General features: G+C 44.8%; 1 protein-coding gene across 1 annotated transcript in view; it reads left to right on the top strand.

The window, feature by feature from the left end:
* The first annotated feature begins 973 nt into the window (after positions 1-973).
* Positions 974-14,749, top strand: part of LOC120930528 (zinc metalloproteinase-disintegrin-like MTP9) — a 47,581-nt gene continuing 33,805 nt past the window's right edge. Inside the window, exons 1-2 of the mRNA XM_040341705.1 lie at positions 974-1,040; positions 10,153-10,235. Coding sequence (XP_040197639.1) covers positions 974-1,040; positions 10,153-10,235 — 150 coding nt within the window. The remainder of the gene's footprint in view (positions 1,041-10,152; positions 10,236-14,749) is intronic.

Genomic DNA, 14,749 nt, shown 5'->3' with positions numbered 1-14,749 from the left:
TTAAGAGCCGTAGCCCCAGCATCTTCAATATCTGAATTGGAGTCAGATCCGTCCGATTCCTCTAAAGGATCGGCAGAGTCCTCCTCGGAGGAATCCATGTATGAGTCAGGTTTTGCCCTTCTGGTGGCATTAAGTCCCTTTTTCTGGGTCTCCCTGAGGTTCAGGGGTCGAGATGTATCTGAGTGATGCTGGGGTTGGTAGACCGTGGTGGGGGCTACCTGTAGCAGATTATTTACTTCCCCTGCCGGGGAGTCATGGACCGCAAGGGTGTGTTTCCTTTTTTGCAAGGATTTTCCCTTCTTAGTGGGCGGTTCACCGCACTGAAGCGGGATAGGTGTGACATCCGTGGGTTGTAGTGCCCATGGGGATGGGGTAGTGGAGGCTAGGGCAGCCTGAATAGACATCTGGATGATGTCCTGGAGTTGGGAGGCACTCAGGGTGTGTGAGATGCCTGTGGTTTGTATCTCCCCACTGGGGTTCAGTGGATTGGCATCAGTCATCTTGACAAGTGACCCCTAAGACAGTAATTAGAGCAGTTTGAATTTTAGATTAGTTGCTCAGGCTGGTAACTATATATATATATATTGACCCTCTGTTAATTATGGCTAATTAAATTAAGAGTGACTGAAGCTAGCCAGCGCTGGGGCAATATCTATTCTCAGGGAAACAATCCACTGTACTTAGCTGTTTAGGGGAACAGTGTATGCAGGCTCCTGTCCTATCCTCTCCTCCGTAGGCTCCGAGTGGCTACGGAGAAGAGGGGAGCCTCAGAACTGCAGCGGCCCGGGAACGAAGTCTCGCGAGACTTCGTCCGGTGCGCGCTGATTGGTTGAGCGGCGAACGAGGGAGGAGCTGCCCCCTGAGAGCGCGCGAGTGTCGTGAGGGAGAAGATGACAGTAATGGCGATGCGCCAGGTCTGCCAGCTGTGCAGTGGTGTCGGAAGGAGACGCGCTCCCGACACCTTGCTGACTGAATGACGCGCGGTACAATACAAAGAGAGTCAGTTGAACAGAGCGAATGTTCAGCAAGAACAGTTAAAGGTAAAGGCACTGTAAAGCCTGGAAATACAGGACAGACCAGTGGCGGCTGGTGCTCAAAATTTTTGGGGGGGCGCAAAGGGAAAAAAAAATTGCAGTCTCACTGTGCCCAAACGCAGCCACTGTTACATGCCATCAAACGCAGTCACTGTTACATGCCATCAAACGCAGCCACTGTGCCATCAATTCGCACCACTGTGCCATGCCATTAAACGCAGTCACTGTGCCATCCATTGTCACCACTGTGCCATGCCATTAAACGCAGCCACTGTGCCATCCATTGTCACCACTGTGCCATGCCATTAAACGCAGTCACTGTGCCATCCATTGTCACCACTGTGCCATGCCATTAAACGCAGCTACTGTGCCATCCATTGTCACCACTGTGCCATGCATTGTCACCACTGTGCCATGCCATTAAACGCAGCCACTGTGCCATCCATTGTCACCACTGTGCCATGCCATTAAACGCAGTCACTGTGCCATCCATTGTCACCACTGTGCCATGCCATTAAACGCAGCTACTGTGCCATCCATTGTCACCACTGTGCCATGCATTGTCACCACTGTGCCATGCCATTAAACGCAGCCACTGTGCCATACATTGTCACCACTGTGCCATGCCATTAAACGCAGTCACTGTGCCATCCATTGTCACCACTGTGCCATGCCATTAAACGCAGCTACTGTGCCATCCATTGTCACCACTGTGCCATGCCATTAAACGCAGCCACTGTGCCATACATTGTCACCACTGTGCCCTTTAATGGTCACCACTGTGCCAATTGTCCCCACTGTGCCCTGTAAATTGCTTTCTTCCCCCTCCGCCCGGCACTTACCTTACTGGTTTTAGGCATCCACGTCCCACGATGTCTTCTCCCGCCCTCGATGACTGACAGGCGTCTCAGCCAATCAGGTTACTGGTAGCCAGAACCGGCCAACCTGATTGGCTGAGACGCCTGTCATCTTATTCAAGGGGCGTACAGTCTGTGCGCTCCGAGAATAAGCTTCTGGGCTGTATTGGGAAAGCCTATCAGAGCCGCTGGCTTTGATAGACATTTCCCTACAGCCAACCAGCTGGCGTTATTCAGATGGCCGGACATTGAGCGCCGACCATCTGAATAACAGCTGCAGCGGCGAAAATAACATAGATTCGTGCAATGCATGAATCTATGTTATTTCACTCAGTGGCGGTGAGAGCCAGAGGGGGCGGCGCTCCAGCGCCCTCTATGGACGAACCGCCACTGGGACAGACTGTAAAACCTGTATAAATCTATACCAAGACTGTATATCAGAAAAGATTATACATAATAAGGAAAAACACATATATATATGAAAATCATGAATATAGGAAATACAGGAGGGAAATCTCTCTAGTAGTCCTATAAAACAAAAACACACTAATAAATGAGTACTTATCTGATCTGTGAGCAGAAAGAAAGAGGAGGAACACTCACAGACAGCCCCTTTTATGGGGTCACTATCAGGGGCGTGGTTAGAGGATTATATGGACTACTGAAGGGGTAGTCTGTTTTAAAAAAGTTTTTTACATTAAGTTATTAGAAATGTATTCTGCTGTGAGCATTAATAAAGGAAGATTAATGCACAAGATATGAGCCTCCTGTCTGATATATAATCAGTTACGCATAGATTTGTGTTAGATCCGACCAGCGCAAGTCTCTTACGTCGTCGGATCTTAACTGCATATTTACGCTGGCCGCTAGGGGCGTGTACGCTGATTTACGCGTCAAAATATGTAAATCAGCTATATACGCGAATTCACGAACGTACGCCTGGCCGACGCAGTACAGATACGCTGTTTACGTTAGGCTTTTCCCAGCGTAAAGTTACCCCTGCTATATGGTGGCGTAAATGCGGCGTACCAATGTTAAGTATGGACGTCGTTCCCGCGTCAAATTTTGAATATTCTACGTTGTTTGCGTAAGTCGTCCGTGAATGGGGCTGGACGTCATTTACGTTTACGTCAAAACCAATACGTCCTTGCAGCGTACTTTGGAGCAATGCACACTGGGATATTCCACGGACGGCGCATGCGCCGTTCGTGAAAAACGTCAATCACGTCGGGTCACAGAACATTTACATAAAACACGCCCCCCTGTTCCAAATTTGAATTAGGCGGGCTTACGCCGGCCTATTTACGATACGCCGCCGCAACTTACGGAGCAAGTGCTTGGAGAATACAGCACTTGCCCGCCTAAGTTGCGGAGGCGTAGCGTAAATAGGATATGCTACGCCAGAACAAAGATACGCTGATCTACGAGAATCTGGCCTGTAAAATTTACTGGCAGAGCACAGTTTTTACTGACAAACTGACAACCTAAAAAATAGGGCAACTGATATTTAACCACTTGAGAGCCGCGCTATAGACGAAAGACGTCCACAGCGCGGCTCTCAACTGCCTTTTATGTGCATTCCCCGCGCGCGCTGAGATGCCGATGCGCATGCCTGGCGGCCGCGATGTCCGACAGGTACCTGCGATTGGCGGTGACAGCAGGGACGTGGAGCTCTGTGTGTGAACATAGAGCTCCACGTCCTGTCAGGGAGAGAGGAGACTGATCTGTGTCCCTTGTACATAGGGACACAGCATCGGTCACCTCCTCCAGTCAGTCCCCCTCCACACACAGTTAGAACACACCCAGGGAATACATTTAACCCCTTCCTCACCCCCTAGTGTTAACCCCTTCCCTGCCAGTCACATTTATACAGTAATTAGTGCATTTGTATAGCACTGTTCGCTGTATAAATGTGAATGGTCCCAAAATTGTGTCAGAAGTGTCCGAAATGTCCGCCGCAATATCGCAGGCCTGACAAAAAAAAACGCAGATCGCCACCATTACTAGTAAAAAATAAAAAATAAATCATAAATCTATTCTCTATTTTGTAGGCGCTATAACTTTTGCGCAAACCAATCAATATACGCTTATTGCGATTTTTTTTAACAAAAATATGTAGAAGAATACGTATCAGCCTAAACCGAGGAAATAAAAAAAAAAAAAAAAACTTGGGATAGTATTATAACAAAAAGTTAAAAATATTGCGTTTTTTCCCCAAATTTTCTGTCTTTTTTTGTTTATAGCGCAAAAAATAAAAGTCGCAGAGATGATGAAATACCACAAAAAGAAAGCTCTATTTGTGGGAAAAAAATGATAAAAATATCATTTGGGTACAGTGTTGTATGACCGCGCAATTGTCATTCAAAATGCATCAGCGCTGAAAGCTGAAAATTGGTCTGGGCAGGAAGGGGGATTAAGTGCCCAGTAATGAAGTGGTTAAACAGTATAAACACAATATGGAAACACTGACAATACACCTAACATGTAATTTGCCTGGTTATTTACAGACAGTTGTGAAAAATAAAAGATTTCAACAAACTGCCAGTAAATTTACTGATGGTTGGCAACCCTGGGTGTATGGCCCTCTGCAGCAATGTGAATGACCCCTGAGGTGGGTGAAAACTGAGCGGATTGTTGAGGTAAGTCCTCTCGCACTATATTGCTGGGAACACTAAAGATGGTTAAAATCGAACAATATCGTTTTCAATGAATGAATTTCACTTATTACACATCATCACTCCTGTTTTGCACTCTGTTATTTCATCTACTCAGTAGTGTATTGGGAATTTTAGCAAGTCAGGCCAACAGAATCCAAATACATGAGGCCTCAGTATGTTAGAGACAAGGACATAGGGTGTCTTCTTCACTAGACCTTCCCTTTTGGAGTGGCAGACATTTTCTTGAAGACCAAATGTAATTCACACATATACAATCATCACCAAGAAAATGGCCACTGTACAGCAGACATACCACAAAACAATGTAATTCATATTTGCTCTCTGATTCAGCTTGGTGTCACAACATCTGCAGGAGATTATTCTCCAGGTAATACTTGTATTCGTAAAGTGTTCAATGTTCAAGGATTTTTATTTTTGAGTTTTTAATATGTAAATCGTTATAGCAGCCCTGAAAGCTTTTCTTTACATTTGTGTCACTTGAGTAACACATCATTAGGCTGATGTATGAAGACAGGCCGAGGGGACATTTCTTGTTGCCCACAGCAACCAATCAGGATTTGTTTTTAATGTAAAAATGTGGGCTTCTAAACCTTTTGTAAAGAAGTTGTGTTTGCTTGCTATGGGCAGTCAGAAGTTTTCCATTTAGTTGTTCCACTTTTCATGGGACACCAGACGTGAAATAAACCCCTAAACCATAATTAAATAAAAAGACAGCAGACAACTGTTGGATGTTAAAGGCCGCGGTTGTTTATTATTGGTTTCAAATTAATGTGATAAAACACTTTAAACAAAATTCAGATATAAATAAGCATTAGAGCTAGCCTAGCCACTACGGCTCAGGCTGCAAACACAACTACCAAGCTTCAATCCAATCAGAACACTTGTAACAGCTTAATAATTATTAGTATTTATCAATAAATAAATATAAATTACATAACACAAAGCTAGTCCCCCTTTGTTGTTGTTTTTTTTTTTTTTTTTTTGATTAAAAAACAAAAGTGACACTACCACATAAAAAACAGCCGCAACAAAAGTATAATAAAAGGGAGGGGGGGGGGTGAGAACACCACAGCTCCTATGTCTTCTGAGGCGAATGAGCCTGAGCTAACGGAACCCCAGTTTTTATAGCCCCAAACGGGCTGGTTCCGACCAGTTTGAACTGGATTTTCCTGGGGTTTTACACAAGACCAAGGAGAGGTCACCTGTACTCCTCTCCCAGGCCACGTGAGCCCTACTAAGTTCCCTCTGGGAGCATAAGGCTCCCCAGGGGGAACTTGAAACTGCCACCTGTCGCTCTCCCATGAGGAAAAAGGGGGGCTAGAGACTGCCTTCCCCCTTTTCCTGTCATACATCAAGGCTGCCTCTATCGTGGTGTCCGCACAGGGACCCCAGCAGGGAGGGCCCTTGCCGCATCGCTGCGTCCTCCTACAGACTGGTCGGCCGTGAACCATAACCGCGCGGTACAGGGCATTCAGTTTGCTGTTCCCGGGGCCGGACTGAAAGGAAGTAAACACACAGTGTGTGCACTTCCTGTCAGTCCGGCCGGGAACAGGAACCTGATTCTCCTGTACCGCGCGGTTATGGTACACAGCCGACTGGACTGCAGGAGGAATCAGCGGTGCGGCAAGGGCCCTCCCTGCTGGGGCCCCTGGCTAGCTCGGGGGCCCCTGGCCAGCTCGGGGGCCCCAGGCATTGCTTGGTTTGCTGTCGGGTTCCGACGGGCCTGGTTGCCATGGTGCTGAACATGTGATTTGTTATGACACCAGCTTTTTGATGACTTGACAGTTCCATTGAGAACAGAAGCAACTGTGACCATTATCATTCAAGGCATATACTAAAAACTTGTGATCATTGCTATGGAAGTTCTTATGATGCGACCAAAAAGAATTATAACAAACTAAGATATAAAATAAAAAATCTACCAAATCAACATTAATGTATTATCATAAAGTCCATATAAAGCACATTTGGTATGCAGTTCCACAATGTTACTGTGCCATTTTCACTGTGCACATGCTTGACAAACATTAATTGTACTCCAAAGTGGCAAAAGAACAAACCGTGTAGTTGGAGCCACGTGCCCCCCTTGCAGCCAAGACTCACCAGAAACTTGTGACCTTGTGTGACACATAGGAGTCAATATTCACTTTTTGTGGTAAAGATCATGGGGGTCTGCCTTTTATTGCCGCACCGCCACCAGAACTCTACGATCCAACCTATAGTCTCCAGCTCAAGTATGTAGGTAGAAACAGCCACAAGAAAACCATAAATAAGCACTAAAATGTATTAAAAAGTAAAATATTCCCTCATACATAAAACCTCTGTATTGCACACTCAAAGACGAAAGACACAAATGCACCAGTCAGCCACACTAACAGACGCCTGTAAAATGCAACGAGAGGTAGTAAGCTACAGAGGCTGGACAGGGTTGGAGGGCGCACCAAGTGGTACTAACAATTAGGGCATTGTGTGCCTAGGGCTAAATGTCCGGAATGTGGACTACTTGTGTTCTGGACATTCCACTCTAGGTGCATACTGCCTTGAATGTTAGTACCAATCGGTGCACCATCCAGCCCTGTCCACCCTCAGTAGTCTTCAGCAGTGCTGGATTTTGCCTTCCAACCATACCAAATGGCACAATCTTATGCCTAGTACACACAAGAGGATCGATCCGCGGAAACGGTCCGGAGGTCCGTTTCCGCGGATAAATCCTCTGGCGGATTTTGATCTCATGGTTGTACTAACCATGAGATCAAAATCCCTGCGGTGACGTGTTGCGCCGTCGCCGCGATGATGACGCGGCAACGTGCGCGACGCTGTAATATAAGGACTTCCACGCATGCGTCGAATCATTACGACGCATGCGAGGGATGGATTCGGACGGATTGATCCGGTGAGTCTGTACAGACCATCGGATCAATCCGCTGGACTGGATTCCAGCGGATCGATTTCTTAGCATGTTAAGAAATTTTGATCCGCTGAAAATCCATCGCCGGGGAAAAAATCCGCTGAAACCGGTCCGCGGATCAATTCCAGCGGATAGATCCTCTCGTGTGTACGGGGCCTTACAGCGCTAAATGCCCAGGGTGCATAAAGTACAGCCAAAGCTCAGGAGTGCAGTTTGTTGTGTACTCCTGTGACCCGTTTTCAACCAATAGTGGGCTGAAGCGTGAAAAATGTCCCACATTCTTTGCAGAATTACAACTAGTGGTGTTTGCTGAAACTCATCAAAAGATTTTTTTTTTGCAGAATCAGAAAATGCTGAGTCCTCTGGTTCTACTCACACTGCTGAGCCAAAGCCTAAGTAAGTCTGGAAACTAGACAATTTTTTACAACAGTTTGTTGACTGCTTAATTTTGACCTGATCATACAGGGGCTTGTTTATTAAAGCTGGAGAGGACAAAGTTAGTCACAATTCTGCATACAAACCAATCAGCTTCCAGGTTTATTTCCAGGCTTAATTGAACAAACTGAGGTTAGAAGCTGATTGGTTTCTATGCAGAATTGTGACTAATTATTCCCTCTCTAGCTATAGTAAAAAAAAAAAACACAGTAACTAGACTTGAGAGTGCTAAAGTAAAGATCTATCTTTAAGGCTCCACCCCTTTTACCATATCACACCCATACTTAAGGCCACGTACACACGACCGGTTCACCCGATGAGAATGGTCCGACGGACCATTTTCATCGGTTCACCGCTGAAGTGGCCTGATGGTCTGATGTGTGTACACACCATCAGTTCAAAATCCGATCGGGTCAGAACGCGGTGACGTAAAACACACAACGTGCTGAAAAAAAACGAAGTTCAATGCTTCCAAGCATGTGTCGACTTGATTCTGAGCATGCGCGGGTTTTGAACCAATACTTTTGTGTACTAACCATCGGTTTGGACCAATCGGTCAGCGGTCCATCGGTTCGATTTTAAAGCAAGTTTTAAAATTTTGGTCCGAAGGACCGTACACGCGGTCGGTTTGGACAGATGAAACTGAACTTCGGTCCATTCTCATCGGTTTTGACCGACCGTGTGTACGCGGCCTAAGATGTAACATTGTGAAAATCAGATAACGACCACCCCAAACCGTTCTTTTCTGTGACAGCATATGGGGGGTTATTTTCTGTGCCCTTTATTCACAGAGACATGTTAAAGTAAAGCTCCACCTAAAAAGGTGAAGTTCAGCTTTAAGGCCTCCTCCCCGGGACCTAGGCTCTACATGTTGCACGCCTTGCGCTTCTTCAGGAGCATCAAAAAATGTCACTGGTTGGTCCTCCGGTCGGTTGGGTCATTCAGGCCACCAACACAATAATATGTTATATTTTATATGTTTTATTTTTAGTCTATTTGATTTTAATGTTTGTTTTTCCATTTAATTAGTCTTTTCTGATGCTCCTGAAGAAGCGCAAGGTGCACAACATGTAGAGCCTAGGACAAAATATTCATCACAATCTGCTACTCAGCCTTATGTCTGGATCCCTTATGATCATGGAATGATTGTTTCTCATTTCTAAGTATTCACACAGTTTTCCAATGGGATTTGTACAGTATGAATTATATAACTGTTTTGTACTGACTTTTCAAATGTGGATGTTTTTAATGTATGTTCTGTCTAATAAACTTTTATATATATTTACTACCTACTGGGTTGTGCCTAAAAAGTCCAAGCCTTCTATTCCAATTTATCTGCACATATGTCCGTGATCACCTACGCACATCTGTACATGATCATCTGCACATGATCATCTGCATACATCTGTCCGTGATCACACAAACCAATTATTATACATTTAACTTTTTTTTTTTTTACCAAAGATGTAGCAGAATACATTTTGGCTTAAATTTATGACAAAATTCGATTTTATTGTATTTCTTTTAAAATAGGAAGAAGAACATATTTTATTTTTCCAAAATTCCACAATTTTTTCACTTATATCGGAAAAAAATTAAAACAGAGGCATGAATGAATGCCACCAAAAGAAAGCTCTATTTTTGTGAACAAAATGATAAAAATTTCATTTGGGTACAGTGTAACATGACCGCGCAATTGTCATTGAAAGTGCGAGAGCGCTGAAAGCTGAAAATTGGTCCAGGAAGGAAGGGGGCGAAAGTGCCCAGTATTGTTGTGGTTAAAGTGGAGTTCCACCCAAAAATAGAACCTCCGCTTTTTGGAATCCCCCCCCCCCCGGTGTCACATTTGCCACCTTTCAGGGGGGAGGAGGGAGCAGATACCTGTCTAATACAGTATTTGCTCCCACTTCTGGGCATAGATCACTGCGGTGATCTCGGTGACCTACGCCACGTCCGGCGCCTACTCCGCCCCCTTTCGCTGTCTTTTGTGAGACACACAGGTCCCAGAAGACAGCAGGGACCAGCAAGGCTTCACTTCCTGATTCCCTTACTGAAGATGGCAGCGGCAGCATCCGAGAGCTGACGGACGGATCGGCTTCGGCTGGCGCCCAGGACAGGTAAGTGTCCATATATTAAATTTCAGCAGCTGCAGTATCTGCTGACTTTTAATATTTTTTTTCGGCGGACCTCTGCTTTAATCTATGTTATGTTAGTGCTACATTTGTGTGTTTGCTATGCAGGGTATGATCAGCATTCTGAAGGGCAGAAATATGAGGTTGTCTTTCCTCGAAAGCTCCTTTCGGTCTACAGGAGAAGCGTAGAGGTATGTGGACTGCCGGAATGTACATGGATGAATATGGGATACTGTATACTGTTTGACCAGTGTTACACCCCGAGTATCTTTGTGTCTTCTTTTCATTGTTCAGGTGTAGTAAAATATGTGTTTTTTATTACAACCCAATAGAGTTAATGTCATTTTTAAAGAATATGTAAGAATATGTAAACTCAACATGCATTTAAGGGTCGGTTACTACTATGTCCTAGATGGTGCAGGGGGGGGGGGGATGGGTCTCGCTTGCCGATATGCCTACCTGTATGTTAATATGTAAAATATGGGATACAGTTAAAAAATACTGGGTGTTTCTTATCTTACTAGATACTCTCCCATATGGGAAAATTATAGACTTCCTCAAATTTTGGCCCTTAGAGGCTTTCGAAAACGGTATACTTAAATCCTTTGAAGATCTAAGGGGAGAGTTCTCTCTACAATCTAATTGGTTCTATCAATTCCTCCAACTAAGACATGCTTTACATGCCCAATTCTCTTCTGCTAGGATATTTTTTCCCCCCTATCCTTGTTCTTGATAAGATAATACAGGCAGGGTCAACATAAGGTCTCACCTCTGCTACATATAGGGTATTGTCAGATAGGTTTCTACTGAACTTTTCCATCTGCTCTAGGGCTGATTGGGAAAAAGATGTCGGTTCTATCCCCGAGGAGGTCTGGGATGATATTCTTGGTCCTCACTTCGGGTGTCTCTTTCTCCATCACACAGACTAACAAAGATTTTTATTCTCCATAAAGTCTATTGAACTCCCTAATTTCTGTATGCAATTGGATTGAAATCTGAGCCAGTCTGTGCTAGATGTGGTAATACAGGTATGCCCTCGCTAATACATCTTTTCTGGCGGTGTCCGAAACTCCAGTCCATACCAGGCCCTTTGGGTCTGGTATGTATTTTAAGGGGAACGCCCCGCCAAAATTTAAAAAAAACAACAGTGTGGGGTCCCCCTTAAAATCCATACCAGGCCCTTTTGGGTCTGGCATGGATTTTAAGGGGAACTCCACCCCTCAAAATCCCTACCAGACCCTTATCTAAACAAGCAGCCTGGCAGGCCAGGAGGGGGGGGGGGCAAATGAGCAGCCCCCCTCCTGAACCACACCAGGCCGCTTGCCCTCAACATGCACCCCCAAAGCACCTTGTCCCCATGTTGATGGGGACAAGGGCCTTGTCCCCACAACGCTGGCCGGGTGGTTGTGGGGGTCTGTGGGCACAGGGCTTTAACAAGGCGGGCCCCAGATTGAGCTCCCCCCTTTCATGTGAATGGGTATCGGTAACATTGTACCCCTGCCCATCCACCAAAAAAAAGTGTCAAAAACGAAAAACCACAAAAGATAGTTTTTGACAATTGCTTTATTAAAAAAAAAAAAAGTGTCCTGGAATGTCCATCCCATCTTCAATCACACCGCCCGACAGGCCCGAAAAATAGAAAGAAAATAGCTCCGCCTTGATGGGAGGAGTCCCCCTGACTGCTGTCTTTTGGCAGTGACAGCTGTTATATAAGCAAACAGTGGTTGCATCTGATTGGGTGCAGCTGCTGTTTGGCTCACAATTTTCTGCCTGACTCCTTTGTTTTTCCTCCAAAATACAATCCATGGGACGTCCTCAAACTGGACAGACATTCTCTTACTTCCTGTTAAATCTGCAAGACAGGAAGTAGGCAAATCTCCCTAGCGTGTCCACAAATGGCAAAAAACTGACAGTGGTTTGAACTATCCCCTACTCTATCCAAAATGAATAAATGCTCTCTATATATTTTAATATAACGTTTGTTTTATTGTCTCAAAAATTTTTAAGCCCAACTCCAGGCACAGCTATTTTTTATTTAAATCTTTATTTTTCATATATAATACTGTCATTAAAGTGGTTTTTAAAGCCAAAAACAAAAAAATGTATATTTTGCAGCTTACCAATCATTAGATCTGGTGTTTTTTCCCCTCTGTTTTCACCTGGTGATCAAACCAGTAACACAGCTCCTGCATAAAGCCTCGTACACACGATTGGATTTTTCAACGGGAATTGTGTGATGGAACGATTTTGTCAGATAATCTGACCGTTTGTATGCTCCATCGGACAATTGTTGTCAGAATTTCCGACAACAAATGTGGGACAGCATGCTTTTTAATTTTCCGACAACAAATGTGTGTTTTCGGATTTTCCGATCGTGTGTACAGAAGTCTTTTGGAAAAAAATTAAAGTACGAACACGCATTGCTCAAAAGCAATGCTAACCAAGACACAGCATTAGCAGAAGTTGCCCAAAGGGTGGCACTGAAGTGCTGAAAAAACACGTAGTTTTCATGTTTGTTGGCTGACAATTCTTTGCCATTTGCATACAAGGCAAGTTCATGGCCAACGCCCTTCGGACAAAAGTCCTACGCTTTGTCCACAGAAAACCCGATTGTGTGTACCAGGCTTTAGATGAACTAGCAGATTTCAATACACCAACAAATTCAAACTAAACAAAGACAAATTCCAGCTCACACTTTATAAGCAGTCACAACAAACAGGTATAGGTAAAGTGAAACTCCTGCGCTGTCTAAAATGAAGAAAAAGATGGGAGGGAGTGGGAAGTGGCGGAAAACACTGCTGCAAATATTAGGAAGGTCTACCTTGATAGACAAGTGGTAATATAAAACAAGTGAAAAATATTAGCGCTGTGATAGGTATAGATAAAAAATTTAAACTAATTGGCAATAAAAGTGAAAGTGACAGTGGGATGGCAATGAGATAGCAATAGGTTGAACAACCCCTAGATGTGCAAAGTAATAAACAGATGATCTATATTCAAAAGTCCAGCTACACATGAATAACACAAATAAAACTATCAGATAATATTAATAGTAGAAGACACAGTTCATAAAGATCTGATCTGGCTGATGGAAAAAGGAAGAGGAAATATTCAGAGGGAGAGGACCCCGTAACCAAAAACTGGTGAAAGAGGTAAGCCGTACACCATAAAGTCTCACACACACCTCCAAGGGTCCCAGCAGCTCACCTCACAGTTTGTTGGTCAACTCCCTATGTATGCAGTCCAAGTCTGTATGGCAGATGTGGCTCTCAGTACAAAGCAAAACATGCAAAACAAGAAGGATAAACAAAAAGGTGGTGTGATATTGTTACAGCAGAGAGCTTCAGACGTGGCCAGTAGTAGATGCACTCACATAAAAATAAGAATATGGGGCTTATCTCCACGAGCGGCGAGCTCGTCAAAAACCTGCTTCCCCTTCTTCTCTAAGTCTCCCGTATATCAGGCTGAGAGTCCTATAGGCTCCAGGTGGCTCACAGCTAGGATAGGTATAGCAGCGTGGGACTTATCTCCTCCTCCTGGTCTCCTGTATATCAGGCTCACAGAGCCAAGTGACTCGAGCGGCAGTGTCACAACACGGCAGTGTTACAGAAAGTGTATCATAAAAAGAGGGAGAGGAAAGGAAGGTACATCGCGTGATCCAGTAAAACTAAATCAATTTAATGAACAAAATACATAAAAACTCACATTTGAGTAGTACAAACTTGCAAACATCCCACGAGTAGCGAACTCGTATTGCCGTCCGTCGGATGCTAGAGTGTGTCTAGCCCTCCAATCCCGACGCGTATCGTCACACCATCCCCTGATGAAGTCACGTGGTGTGACGATACGCGTCGGGATTGGAGGGCTAGACACACTCTAGCATCCGACGGACGGCAATACGAGTTCGCTACTCGTGGGATGTTTTTTTTTTTCTTTTTGGATGAAGGTTTTACATAAATAAAAGCTGATCATTGTGTCAGTGTTAAATGGTTTGTCTCATCTCTGTAACTGATGCAATATGCTGCACATCCTGTTCTTTTGGCAAACTTAGGGGCAGATCCACAAAGATCTGCACCGGCGCAGCGTATCTAAGATACGCTACGCCGCCGTAACTTATTTGGCTTTGTTTTAAATCCTCAACGAATTTGCGCCGTAAGTTACGGCGGCGTAGTGTATCTCTTGCGGCGTAAGGGCGCGGATTTCAAATGTGGCGGGTAGGGGGTGTGTTTCATTTAAATGAAGCGCGTCCCCGCGCCGAACGAACGGCGCATGCGCCGTCCCTAAAATTTCCCGCCGTGCATTGCGCTAAATGATGTCGCAAGGACGTCATTGGTTTTGACGTGAACGTAAATGGCGTCCAGCCCCATTCACGGACGACTTACGCAAACAACGTAAAATTTTCAAAATTAGAAGCGGGAACGACGGCCATACTTAACATTGAGTACGCCACCATATAGCAGCTTTAACTAAAGCCGAACGGAAACGACGTAAAAGAATGCGACGGACGCTCGTACGTTCGTGGATCGTCGAAAATAGCTAATTTGCATACTCGACGCGGAATACGACGGAAACGCCACCTAGCGGCCGCCGGAAAATTGCATCTTAGATCCGACGGTCGTCGGATCTAGCCGAGATGCCGTCGTATCTTGTTTTGAAGATACAAAACAAAGATACGACGCGCAAAATTTGAAATTACGCGGCGTAT

This window comes from Rana temporaria, chromosome 3 (genome assembly GCF_905171775.1).
Source record: "Rana temporaria chromosome 3, aRanTem1.1, whole genome shotgun sequence".
Taxonomy (NCBI): Eukaryota; Metazoa; Chordata; class Amphibia; order Anura; family Ranidae; genus Rana; species Rana temporaria.
This window is presented reverse-complemented; position numbering and strand designations above follow the sequence as displayed.